General features: G+C 43.0%; 1 protein-coding gene across 3 annotated transcripts in view; it reads right to left on the bottom strand.

Annotated features, from left to right (window-relative positions):
- Positions 1-14,126, bottom strand: part of RILP (Rab interacting lysosomal protein) — a 259,539-nt gene that overhangs the window by 78,259 nt on the left and 167,154 nt on the right. The window contains exon 6 of one of the 3 annotated variants that reach the window (XM_069615408.1): positions 9,251-9,568. The exons of the other annotated variants lie outside the window; for them this stretch is intronic. Coding sequence (XP_069471509.1) covers positions 9,442-9,568 — 127 coding nt within the window. The 3' untranslated portion in view covers positions 9,251-9,441. Of the gene's footprint in view, positions 1-9,250; positions 9,569-14,126 lie in introns of those variants that run through there. 3 annotated transcript variants of the gene reach the window in all.

The raw sequence follows: 14,126 nt of genomic DNA, 5'->3' as shown, positions 1-14,126 counted from the left end.
ATCAAAGCAACAATGTGTACATGCAAAGCATGCAACTCTTGGATGGAAGCAGGCCAACAAGAAGAATCACAACAGATTGTGCATACTGCAGATATTTTGGTCTCAAGCAATCACCACAGCTCGAGGCATGGACAGGGAGAATGCACCTTCCCTCATCAAGACCAGAGACTCTTCATCCCACACTACCAGACTACTGGCAGAACACGTGCCAACACCCCTGTATTCTTAAGCAACTCAGGAGAGATGTTATATATAAGGATTTAGGCACCACACAAGGAGGCTACATGATAGGACGACCGCATCCACAAAAAGAAAATACAAGAAGCCACAACGCTGCACACAGGGCTACTGCAATCCAACTCAAACTATGGGACATGCAGCGGTATGCAAGCAAATTCACCACCATAGATTACAGAAGTGACACAAGCATAGCCACTCATGCTTTCAAACCAAATATTACCACACCAATGCATATCCATGAAGAATCTTGCAAGACCAGGACTGTGACTGCATCAACACAGCACTGAACACAGAGGCCTCAAACAAACCTACACTTGGGTCCCAGGAAGCCATCCACCAACACAACTGTCAATTTATTAGACGGTTAAGATGGGCCAGAATTAATTGTTAAGAACATCACAATAATGAGATAAGTTCACTAAGACCCAGAAACACCACATTACTAACAGTGCCTCAGTACATAGGGTAAGCCAAAGTAGCTCATTGTACGTAATCAACAACAGACTTTGGAGCTCGGTCCCCAAAGGGATCTGCACAGTGAACCACCTTACCTTCCCCGAAAGCACTCAAGAAGACCTACAAAAAGTAATCCATTGAAAATTATAAGGCCCAATCACGTATACAATCCATACTCGTTTAGGGCAGTGGAAGAAAATGATTTGTTTCTTATCAGGTGGGGCAACTAAGCCCTTCCCTAAAATATGTCACTATGAACGTCACTAAATATACAACGTCTAATTGGTTACTTTCCAACCTACGTTGGCAGTACGCAGGCGGAGAGTACAGGTGCAGATGAGCTAGTCTTAACCATAGCTTCCCACCAATTAGCATATCAATGCATCATCACCTCACAATCACTGTCAATTAGGTCTTTGAACTCGGCCTTGAACATGTTCTTTGCTGTGGGGAGTTCAGGAGAGTGAAGGCACGTTCTGCCCTTGTGCATAGGTGTGTGATCATCACGCTCATCCAACTTCTTCTCCCCACGTGACTAAAGACCACGAAATTAAGCTTTCAGTGTATTAAAACACTATTCTTTAATAGACAACTGACATCTTGTTTTTGTCCATTCCTTTTGAACAGGAGCTTTGTTCTTTCACACGCTTTGTATTCAAAGTCAGCTTACCAGAGTCTGATATGGCCTTGGCTTCTTGGTTCATCCAACCTCAACTTTGAGTTTTCCCCTATAATTCACTTGTTTTCCAACTGGGTCACACTTGGAAAAATTGACAAAACGGCCTTCCTTCTGTTACTCCGATCTGCTATTGTATGTAGTGGGAACATCTATCCTTTACCGACTCCAAAATATAAAAAATATATATGTACATGTTGGTGCATGCAGCAATCTATTCACTATTTAGCTAGCCTTTAAGAATACTTCATCTGCTTGCGTTTCTTTGCATGTGTACACCTGTGAAATAGCTTGATATCTTCATTATGTCTGCAGCCTAAGTTCTTCCTCTTGATCCCAAGATGTCATTTAACTCAATACTTTCTTGATGCCTTATAGAATTGTCTGCATTCTCTAGTCTCCGCTTCTCTTCTCCTATACATCAACTTTGCTCTGCTTGACAGTGGTGGTGGTGACATCACCATTCTTTTTCATCATTCATTCACTCACTCTGGTTCTTCAGGGATTTCATTCAAATGACCATCATAAAGTCTCATATGCAAGTATGGGTTCCTCAATAGGAACCTTGCTTCCCAGATTCTCCTAGGTATCGGTATCATCACTGGTACTGCACAGGTTTCACAAGGCATCCAACATACAGATGCTGTGGGCAAGATGTTTGAGGTGGGGGTACTTAGCCCCTCCTCTACACTCCCCCTCTGGGCGATTCATCAACCACTCTCCCCTCAGTCTTCATCTCCAGACATCCTTTTCTGAAGAACTGTGGGACCCATATCTTTATTACTCCTTTCAGGCATCCAGCTGATTTCACATGCTCATTTCTATTCCAATTCATAAGCATGCACTGTCCACTTGGACTGCAATAGATCCATCTTCCCACATACTACTTCTGTTTCTTTGGATACATGAATGTTGTCCCCTCAGGTGCATGGATACTGGCTTTCACAAGTCTCTGATCTCATCATCTGTTAGATCTTTGGCCTTCCATCCTGATTTAACATCGATCATGTTCTTCATCCCTATGGCTTTCTTTGCTGTTTTCTTGCACTGTGTGATTATTATCTTGATCACACAGAATCCCAGCAACACTAACACAATCAGGGCTCCAAGGAACTTGAACATGTCTGCCATCCATCGTGGAACCCAAAAAAGTGATCCAAACCAATTATCAGCAGCAATGTCTTCTACTTTGCCATCTGGACGTGTAGCTTCCTTAGCACCTCAGTTAAGGTGCCATTCTAGTCGTTGTGAGAAGGTATACATGTGCAACATGATTCTCTGATTTTTGTACAAACACCTCCATCCATAGCTGTAATCATATCCAAGACATATCTGTCCTGAAGAATCATCAGTCGTATGGCTCTCAGCTCCTCCTTGATGGCATTGAATCCATTTATGGTGGTGTTGATCGCCTGCAGAAGCTCCCATCTGGTTACCTGTCCCATCTGGTTATCTGTAACCATTTAGTAGTTGCTCCAACCTGGATACTCGTCATGAAGATTATCGTGAACACTGATGAAGTCTGGCTGAACAGTCTGATCATACGGGATAGAGTCAAAAGCTTCTATTGGCTTAGCAGAAAAGTAATTCTCCCTCTTCATTCGATGCATCAGCTCCACAGATCTCTTCTTCCTCAGAAGAGCATCTACATTCGGGAAACTGTCAATATTCAGGTCACTTTTAGGAATCACCAACGCTGGAACATGAACATTCACCAAGGTGCATATTCCTCCCCAATCTTTGGGCAACTTCATATATGCTTTTGATCCACAAGCCCAATAATGATCCCTAATTACTGCTGTCCCAAGTTTCATTCCTGGTACATCAGAAATTCGACCACAGTTCTGATTTTCTTGTGCCATTGTTTCTGAAGCACAACTTTGAACTTTCCAGAGGCACTATCTGCAAGGGTCCTCCTCTGTCTTCGACCCAGGTCAATAGTTTAGCAAGTCTTGGCCATGTAGGCTTGCATCCATTCGGCACTATGTCAATGGTTGGTTGATAACAACCAATGACCACCCAAGCTCTGCAGATTACCACTCCTTCCCATCCATCAGGTGATGGTACTAATCCCCAAATCTGCATCTGGTCTCTGTTCTTCCATCTACGCATTTCTTCTGCAGATTTGCCTGAAACCTCAATTTTGCCATTTACTTAGCATCTGATTCCTGCTCCTTTTACTCCAGATTTTTCATATCTGAATACGTGATTCTTGGTATGAGCTCAGTTTCTTGCCTTTGTGTCTTGTACATAGTCACCTTCATCTGGATCTGTCTTTTCAGTTGCCCATTTGAGTTAAGCATCTCGACCCATGAACTGGCTTCTTGGTCTGCTATGTGTGATAGACAATGTGCTATCTGGACGTCTATTTCAATAGACATGAAGATCTTAGACTTCCCCATGCTATAAGGCAGAAGTACACATACAAAGAATGTCCTCCTTCGAGGTCCTCCTTCTGTGCTGTAATGTCGTCGTAATAATTTAGCTCATAATCCTTCTCCCCTAGTATTTCTTTTGGGCCTCGTTTTTCTCTTATGAGCCTCTGTAATCATGTCATGGAGTATGTCAGCATGTGTTCTTCTTACTGGAACAATCATAGAAACATTCATCAGTGGACTATGTGTATTCACATGTGCTAACAGTGTAGGAGAAAGTTCTACAAGCCTTTATCTACTTTGATGCCATTTCTTAGCAGCAGCATGAGAGGGCCATAGAGTCTCCTATAATCTATCTCCATACGTGACCTCTCTTCAAAAGGTAACCCATGTTTGTCTATTACAGGGACATGTGCTTTCTTATGTACTTCTAAAGTAGGGATAATAACCTAAGATCTCGGCTGCCTAATAGTTGTCACATTTGTACCCTTCTCGTGCACAGGAGGATACACAGGAATCTTTGCTTCATGCGTCTCTACAAAGATTGCAGTGTGTGTTGTAAGTGAGAGCAATACCACTATGAACATCACAAATAACAAGGGGGGGGGGTCCTGGGAGGCCCTCTGCCAGACATTAGTCCTGGTTATGAGAGCCTTTAGCCCACTATCTTTCACAGAGGAGAAATATCCAAAACAGATCAGTCTTTGTTCTGCCCTGGAGCAGTCCAGCACCGAAATGCTAGGCAATTCTCCTCTGAAAAAGAGTAACAGCAACCCCAGACATGTGTTTGTCTGGTTGGACCTCACCAGTAGGGTGGAGCAGTGCCTCTCTAAGAATAGTGAGCAAGGAGGTCCACGTCTGGATTCCCCTACTAACTTAGGGTGATACCCAAAGTTACTTAAAATATGCAAACAAGGGGGGTGCTGGGCGGCCCTCTTCCAGACATTAGTCTGGTTATGAGAGCCTTACCCAGAGTAATGCCAGTGGTTAAGATTCATTCTAAACCTTCCAGCCATTGCCTCTGTTTTTGCTTTGTCACCCCGAGTGGGACGGGCATGCCTAGACGTGGGTCTTGTGCCTGCTGGGCCTAGCGACCCAAGCTACTCCTCACTGATGAGGCCCAACAAGGCCGAAACATGTGTGGTCTCGTGTAGAAGGGATGTGACTTAGCAGTTCGGGCTGGACTGCGCCTTTTGGGGTGGGGCCAAGCCTGATTTGCATATGGTCTTTCCCCTTCTGTAATGGCTTGGCAGGTGAAGAACAATAGTCTGGAGGGTTGCCCAGAGCAATGCCAGTGGTTAAGATTCATTCTAAACCTTCCAGCCATCACCTCTTTGTTTTCACTATCAATATAATGCAGGCATAGATAAAACATGTACGAAACTTGCACCATGAACTTTGTGCACAACGTGGACGTCTTTTGTGATCCGTCATGATGAAGTTGCTACTAGTGATGCCCATACTTTAAAGGAAGGAAAAAGTAACTTTAAATCGGGCAACATCATACAATTTTTCCGTAATATCTTAATCTTCTCTATAAGTTCTTCAAGCAGCTGACTGATCTCAGGACGATTAACAGGATTCTTGTTGTATAGAAAAGAATCATCCTTTCGCCAGATGAACTGTGGATGCCTCTCCAGCAAAAAGTAGAAGACTACAGCAAGTAGGCTCTGGATCTCTTCCTCAAAAAGTCTCATTCAGGATGTTCAATGAAGTACAGCAATTCCCAATCGATGCCATGAATCTGCCTTAGACCAGATGACATGAAGATTTTTCTTTCAGCATGAAACAAAAGGTTTCTCTTGAACCTTTTATCTTCTTCCACGAAGTTTCACTCCATCCTCAAGGTTCTCTCTGAGCACTCATTCACTTGGTGTATGATGTTTCTCAATATTCGATTGAGCTCTGCATTATTTCTGTGGTCTCTCAAGACATTTCTGACATCAGTTTGTCTCCCTACAAGATGTGGACATTCTTCAACCAAGTGATATAATACTAGGCTAACCGGACTATGAGCATTATCCGGTGACAGGCGCATCTGTGTTTCCCCCACTGTACTCAGGAAGCTGAAGGATTTGTTCAGTAATTACTATAAGCAACCTTCTCACAGTTGGGCCATTCTTAGGATCTTGCAGGAAAATAGGAATGCTAGTAGTTCTCCCCACCAGCGCAGGGTATGCGTGCAATACAAACTCGAGAAAAGCAAGAACGACCTGTGAAACGTCATTGGGCATCACCATAGGCACCTCCAAAGAGAAAGTCGGTAAGAAAAGAATCGGGATACTGCTCTCTTCCAGTTGTTGAACAAGAATTCCAAATTTGGCATACTCTTCCGTTTACTCAAGGCTTAAGTGTGCCCCAGTCCAAAGTCGACAAGCTCCTGTGGCTCACTAATGAATATCTTCTCTTAACTCCCTTATCTTCAGTAAGAGAACAAAATAAACCACAGTTCAATAAACTCTTTGCCTTTACTTGACTGCTTCCTTCCTCACCATAGATTTAACCTGCACGCCCTGTGGTTCTTCCCTAATGCTTGCTTCCGATGGGTGTGGGTGTGCTGTGGATTCTTCAACCTGGATCTTTATTTTTATCCTGGAATGGCCAGGCACGTCTGCCTAACACCGCAACTGCAGATGGTATAATGTCTTTCACTATAAAGGGTCTGCCGGAACGATAGTGCCACCTTTTCAACAAAGTTTGTGAGTCTATGATCTGATTTCCAGTAAAAAGTTTGGAAACACGAAACGCAGCATCTCTGGTTGTTGCAACATTTCCTTCTGTGCTGTGCGCTACCCCACACCCTTGTCGCTTGAGTGGAGCCGAAATGACAATAAAAAGGCACACGTAGCTCCTTTCCTAACAATTCTACCGTTTGCCGGGCAGCACTCCTAATTCTATATGGAGGTGTGAGAAATATCCCCATTCACCTCCTTGTAACTCTGTGTGGAACAAGATGGTTTTCCTAAATCTGTCCAATTTCTTAAAGCATGTAATGCCCGTGATAGGCCATGCAACCATCCTTTCCTCTAGGTCTGTTTAATTTCTCTACTCTCTTCCTTAAGCAAGCTATTACGTCATCTTACAGACCTTATTCAGCAGCTGGTGACCTGTCTATGAAAACCTGTGCCTTTTCTAAGCAACAATCTTATGTACCCACAGACTTTTTCCTCGACACAAAATAAGGTTAAAATATGACCCTTATTAATTCCCATATTCTCCATCTAGGAAACACTTTGTGCTACGATTCTTGGCTATGGTGACTTAATAATTCACCTCAAAAAGGACATATCCTTATGATCATATATCAGAGTCTATATGCAAATGCTAAAGGGATCATTAAGTATTGGTTTGACTCCTTAATTGTGCACAATGTGTGCCCAATAATCTTTTTACTTGCAAAACATTTTACTATACAAAATGCAACGTATTCTACTATATGCAAAAAGCAAACCAATCCTTTACACTTGTTGCAGTGAGTTTTTTTCTTCTAATAACGTACACAGGGTAGTGTAGCTATTCAAACGCCACCCTTAAGGCTACAGGCATCACTGGTTTAACAGTACTGCCTTGTTGCCATAGTACTGCCAGGGGTTTAAAGAACATCCCCTCTGCGTCCACAAGTCTTTCTTATCTTGAGGCGCTTCTCAAGTCCTCATTCATTATAATCTTAAAACATTTTTATCGCAATAATTCAACATGCTCATCCACTTTTAAATATTGCAACTAACATACCTACATCTATACATACAACACTTTCCTTTTCTCCCCCATGCTTTTCTAATTTCCATGTGAACTAAAATCTACCCGTTTAGTGTGAGCTGTGCATGTTACAGCTACAATGGCTACTGGGAGTTGTAGTACTCTACTACGTCAGTCCAATAGGACTACTTTTTCCAACGTGCTAACCCTGCGTGCACCGTTGACGTCACAAAGGCAAAGTCACTGTACACCGTTACTTCCTGGTCTGCATAATTCTTGAGCGTGACAATCAGCGCCACTAATTCTGCAGCCTGTGCAGAAAAGTGAGACAATATTCATACACTTGAGACTACTTCAAAACTCCCCATTGGCCGTGTGTTGTACCACAGCGGATCCTCTATATCCTTGCTCATTAATTGATTTTTTTAAAACCCATCAAAAAAATAAAAGTAATCTCAGCTATCAATATATTTCCCTTCACTCTCGGGATAAAGTTCCCAACAGAATCATATGCGTGTTCACCCTCTGCCGGTGATTTCAACACAAACATGGCAGGGTTCATTACTCTGGACCTGATCCTTTTAAATTGCTAGATTCAATATGACCACCCCATAAGCAGGAGCCTTTTGAGATGTCAATGTGTCTTTAGGCTCTTCCTACATGGCAAATAACATTCAATAACTATCATAATAGAACATCCGTTACTATACTATACTATACTGACAGCACTCTCAATAGCAAAGGCGGCAGTCATCAAAAATGTGTTCATGCCAAACAAACTCATACTACTGGATCTAAAATCCTTTTTATAATATACAAAAACAATATAAATCCTTCATAATAAACCTTTTTAATTCTACCAATGCTCCTCATGTGGCCATCCTAATTAAACATGCCATAATGTATTCATTCTTATTTAAATAGATTCTTGATAAAAAACATTCTGTGCCTTTTTCTAATAAAAGTGACATACTTAATTTTGTCTTTTAATCTTACCCCAATATATGAACCTCTGTCTGTCTTAAATATAACAAAAATAACCCAGACATGTCTCTCTCTTATACAAGGGCATGTTAAACCTGCTTTTATACTCTTTAGTATCTACATAAATAACTACTGTGTCTGAAAGTTTTCACTGCACTCTCGGTGCTTACCTGCTGCACCTCTGGATTCGGAGCAAACTGATTTTTATTCTACGGCTATATGTAGGTGAGTTTTTCAGCCCCCTCCCTTTTTTTTAAATTGACCATTCTGCATAAATCCTTGACCTTTTCATATATCAAAAAAGTGTTTGATCATACCACATGTCCATCCTACAGGCGGAGGTCTTTTCATTTGTCTTTTCTTCATACCTTGAATACTGCATAGGTTTACTTAAAAGAATAGTGCCCTCAAAAATGGTATTGTCCCGAGCTTTCGGGCATGTGGTTTTATGCAAACTGATCGATCGTAAAAACATTTCCTATGCACCTTACCTTACTTTTCTTCACTTTTACACATGCAAAATCAACGAGCTGGGCGCGGGTGCTAATCTTATCCATTGCTGCATCACCCTAAATTGAACCGCCCTCGCAGCACTAAATCATATCCCCCACACCCCTGAAGCTGACATCAGTATTCCTAGCGATATTCGCCACCTATTTTCATGACGTTAGTGGGCAGTGTAGCCAAATGCGCACAGTCATCACCTACGTATAAACGTCAGTTGACGTAGAACCCGGAATAGCAACACACATCCTCTCACAGCACAGCACCTCCCAAATCGGAATAGAAAAAACAATTTTTAAAGCAAACACCAATACTCTGCAATTTATAATGTGCTTTTATTTCACAATAAATGCTCCGATAACATCTGCAATTTCGATTATCAAGCACATTTTTCATTTTGTTCTGTTCGAGCATCAAATCTTTATCATGAGGCACACAGTGTTCCTTTTGGTAGAAGCAGCGCATTCGCCACACCTTGAAACACAAGGCTTTGGCATCAGCTTCTTGCTAGACCACCGTAAAAGATGACAGGTTGCTCCTTGTTGCTGGCACCGCCAAAGGGCAGATCGGTCCCGGGCGATCGTCACACATCAGCGTAATAGTGATCCATCCGTTCAGGTGTATCTGCCACTGCCTGTTGAAGAAACCATCACTCAGTATCTGAAAACTATGACATTCGCAGAAAGGCAGAATGTAGCTGTGTATAAAACAAAAATATATTTCAGTAGCCGTTCTTTACTCAGATGTATCCATTTACCCTTTAATTCTGCACCGGGTGAAACCTAATAATGAACAAAAACCAGAAACAATGGAAACAGAGAAAACATTGTGGAAAGTTGAAGTCTACGATGCGCTTGCGAGGTTAGTGCTGTTGAGTATTTTTAGCTCGCAATGGGATGCGGATGCTGACGGAAGAATTTGAACAACACATAGACGGCATTATAATGGAATATTAGCAACGAACTTGGGGTTTTGATGGAACCTGGAGGAACCCAGACATGGACTCCATGCTCACTGTGCTCAGAGAGGCACAGCTCCACCTCACTGATGAGGCACAACAAGGCTGAAACACACGTATGGGGTTGCTGTAGGTACTTTAGTTCAGAAGGGAATTGCCAATGCATTTCGGTGCTGGACTGCCCATGTGCCCCGGACAAAGACAAATACATACAGGTTGTGTTTGCGTGTCGTCAAAATATGCCCCAACCAACAACCCATTACAATGTAAGCAAGCAATACCGGTCAGAAGATGAAACCTGGACTTGTTAGTCTATAAACACATCTTCAGTAAAACTTACATTATATTTGGTATTTCCATTCTCTTGGCGTACAGCAGTGTCCTCTCAGATCAACGGGCTTCATAAAATGAAATTACATGTTCCTTTGTCCAGTTTTAAAATGGGGAACCTTATTATTTTGGCGGGTATTACACACCTCCCGTCCTTCAAGCCATAGCGAATACTCCTTTTCTCCCAAGGACGAAGAACAATTTAATCTTCTTTGGAGCGCCTATGCTAAGTTTCGTTTTGGTGAAGGAAAGCCACAAATCAAAAATATACTGTACAAGACGCATCGGTGTGAACTCCACACAAGCGACATCAAACAGTGACCTTCACTCCATGGAACCGATTAACCCGGTCGACCAACGTGGCATTTGAAATATGTTCGAAAAAAAAAATTGTTTGCTGGAATCCACCAATGCCGTGCTATTGTGAATACTTTTTTACTCTTCTATATTGATAGTGATTTAGTTATTTTATGACAACAGTTCCAGTTAGGGTCCTCCCCATTGTCACGTCTGCGTGCCTGTTTTTGCAGACGAACGTTATGTTTATGTTTATTGAATTTATATAGCGCTTTAAGCCAAAGCTCTTTACAGTTTGACAACAGGTACAATAGTGAGAGAAGCATATTTACAAACATGAAACAAGTCATTAGAACAATATGTAGAACAATTTACTAAAAGGAGGGGGAGAGTGGGGGAAGGGAGGGTAGAGGGGGTAGATAATGGGGGTTACAATGTCTGTTTTGAATGTTCTCTGCAGATAACGGGAGACACTGACAAGTTATAAATCCAAGTGCCCTTCCAGCGCCACTGAACTTCCTGTGCACTAACAAATGTAGGAGGAGAGGCAGTATATCCCGCCACCCTGAACCATTCTCGTACCGGGTAAATGACGTATAAGCTAAGGGGGAAATATCGCCACCCCTCCTGTACCTATTTGCATCACCCATGTTTCATATAAGTGTATCAACACTGTGCTAATGTGTACACTTTGAACTCCATTTTGTGTCATTCCAAACGCCATCTTTTTCTAGGCCCTCTGCCCCTCTGGCGAAATGTTCACTCTCCCTCTCCCAGCGCCACACACAGCAAGCCCATACTACCTCTGTCAGATCAGCGCGTCTCTTGTTCTCACGGAAATGCCGCTATTCATTTTTGCAGGTCGCGAGTATCGAGCCCTGACAAAATGTGCTCATCCAACAATCTAAGACCAAGGCCTGCTCCAACCTTAGTGCCCCATCCATATCTGCTGATCGACTCATGTCCTCTCCACCACCCCGCCAGGCCGCGGTCCCCTAAACCCATGCCCCCTATTCACTTTGAATGCATCTGGTCACCAGAACCTACCCCCGCATCACCTCCAATTCACCTACCATATACCTAATATAGAGTGGTCATATATTCTGGTAACAGTAACACCTATCCCCACTGTGTTTGAAATCATAAGACTCCAAAGGCTGCAAATCAAAGATCTTTCCCTTCTGATAAGGCATCAGAAGGAACAACCCCCAACACATGCCCCCATAAAAATATAGGTCAGAATGCACCTATTTCACACCAACAGCCCCCTTTAATGCAGTGTTTTGCTTACAGTCATTATTTATTGCATGCCAAGTTTGTTATTTAGCTTAGTTAGATAGCTGTACTTCATATCTGTGGAACTTTGCCCGACCTTCACCCCGCAGAGAGGATCCCAGCTGACCCACGTGCAGCCCGCCAGATCTCCAAGACACCAACCAATTCTGTGAAGCCAGTCCCTATAACTATATACTGTATCCAGGTCTTCCTCCAATCCTGATGTAACAGTATGCACCTATAGGGAAACGTCAGTAGTGACATTTCAAGAACTTATAATGTACTGTTCTTGTAATTTTTGGCAGAGCACTCTCAGGCAGCAGAGACCTTTGCTCCAGGTATTCGCTTATATAAAATTTGGTTCCCTTGCAATTACTCTCCTGATCTCATTCCCTAGTGGGACACGTATTTATTCTGTCCGAGCTGGCCAGAAGGGAGAAAACACATTGTTACACTGTATGGCATCCTACAACAGGCGCTTCTTGCAAAAAAAAGTTGAAGTCGAAAAGACAATTTGGACGCTATGGCCACCTATGTTGAGCTTTACAGACACGAAGCAACCACAGACATGCATGTTATTGTTCGAGATATAAATTAATTAATAAACTGGATTAAATGTGCATAATTAAATACTTCTTAATACTTTTAATAGCTTTGAAAATCAAGTTTACTAGCATTCCATTGTTCATGTACAATGTACAAACATTGTGGAACATACACCCCGCTGCTAATCATTTATACCGGGAAGTCAACTGTTCAACGAGGTCCGCTTTTGATGAGCAGGGCTCGTTTGCAACGTTTTTTGGCAATATAGGTGCCCTAGGAACAAAATCAGGATCGATTCCAAATCTCTGGTGCGACAGAATTCTGAGAGTCCCTTCAGGTCTCTTGAAAGAGTTTTATCAAACACAATCTTCTTAAGAGCTTTGTGTGGAAGTGAAAATGGAACCAACCACTACTTCTTACGTTCTTGCTCCTCCGATAAAGGTCCATGCGCACATTTTTGAAAATGTTGGTTTTCTGTCCATGGTTGAACGTTGGCGCATCAATGAGCGCCATTCTTCAAGTGCAATTCCCGCAGACCCATCACAAGTTTTGGAGCTCCACCAAAGATGGTTGCTGAGAGACTGAGACCACTGTAAAATATTTTCCGAACCCTTTTTTTACCAGCAGCTGTGACTTTTTTTTTTTATTGACTGATTTGGCAATGTGCCATACATCAAATTGAAGGCAAATGTTTGGAAACTGCTCTAGCATGGCCTTGGCTATTGAAACGTGTCTATCAGTGGTTATGAGGTCTATTTGCATTCCCCTCGCTTGAAGATGTCTGAGGGATTTTATGAAACCATGCTTCTCTATGGCCACTAAGGATTTACATTGGGACAACTGCATGACCTCCGAACTCACAAATATTTTAGTTTCCATGTCCTGAAAGTGGTATGTGCAGTACTTTGGCAAACGGTTCAGACTAGCTGGCGACAGTGTGACAGCCCCAGTTTTTCAGCAGAGAATGTGCTTTAAATTGACATTTGGTCCATTGCCCAGGCTTGACTAATAGCGGGGAAGGAACAAGTTACTTACCTGTAACTGTTCTCCAGCATGGGTCTGGCATGGATTCACATGCTCATGAATATTCCCCGTTGTCAGGCTGGGAATCCTCGGTAAAGAAAAAATCAGTATCAGTTTTGTTTCTGATCGGTCTTTCGTAGTAGTAACCAATCACTGATCTCTGCGTCATACTGACCACAGCCAATGACTGCCATCTCCCTAAGCCCCGCCTCTGGCAGCCATCTTCAGATTTGGTAGCACGTGAAGTGGCAGTATGACCAAGTGAAGAGCCGCAAAGGGGTAGGCGGGAGGGTTCGCATGTGAATCCATGCCAGACCCATGCTGGAGAACAACAGTTACAGGTAAGTAACTTCTTCCTTCTCCAGCATGGGGTCTGGCATGGATTCACATGCTCATGAATATAAGAATACATAGCAGTACACACATGCACAACCACGGGAGGTGGCAAAGGCTCAACATTAAGCAATACAACAACTCAACATTAAGCATCTCTTACCTCCTCACCAGGCTCACCTTAAGCGAACAGGTTGTGCAGCACTGCTTGGCCGACCCTGGCCTCCTCCCTGGAATCCCGATCGACGCAGTAGAATCTCGTGAAGGTGTGCGTCGACCTCCACGTAGCAGCCCTCCAGATGTCCAGCAGGGGCACACCAGATAGGAACGCCATAGTAGCAGCGATCGCTCTGGTCGAATGGGCTCTCGGAAGGCCTGGCAGCGGTCGGTTAGCCAACCGGTGACAGTGCATGATGCAGCCGGAGAGCCA

Source organism: Ambystoma mexicanum, chromosome 9 (assembly GCF_040938575.1).
Source record: "Ambystoma mexicanum isolate Mex_15411 chromosome 9, UKY_AmexF1_1, whole genome shotgun sequence".
Lineage (NCBI taxonomy): Eukaryota > Metazoa > Chordata > Amphibia > Caudata > Ambystomatidae > Ambystoma > Ambystoma mexicanum.
This window is presented reverse-complemented; position numbering and strand designations above follow the sequence as displayed.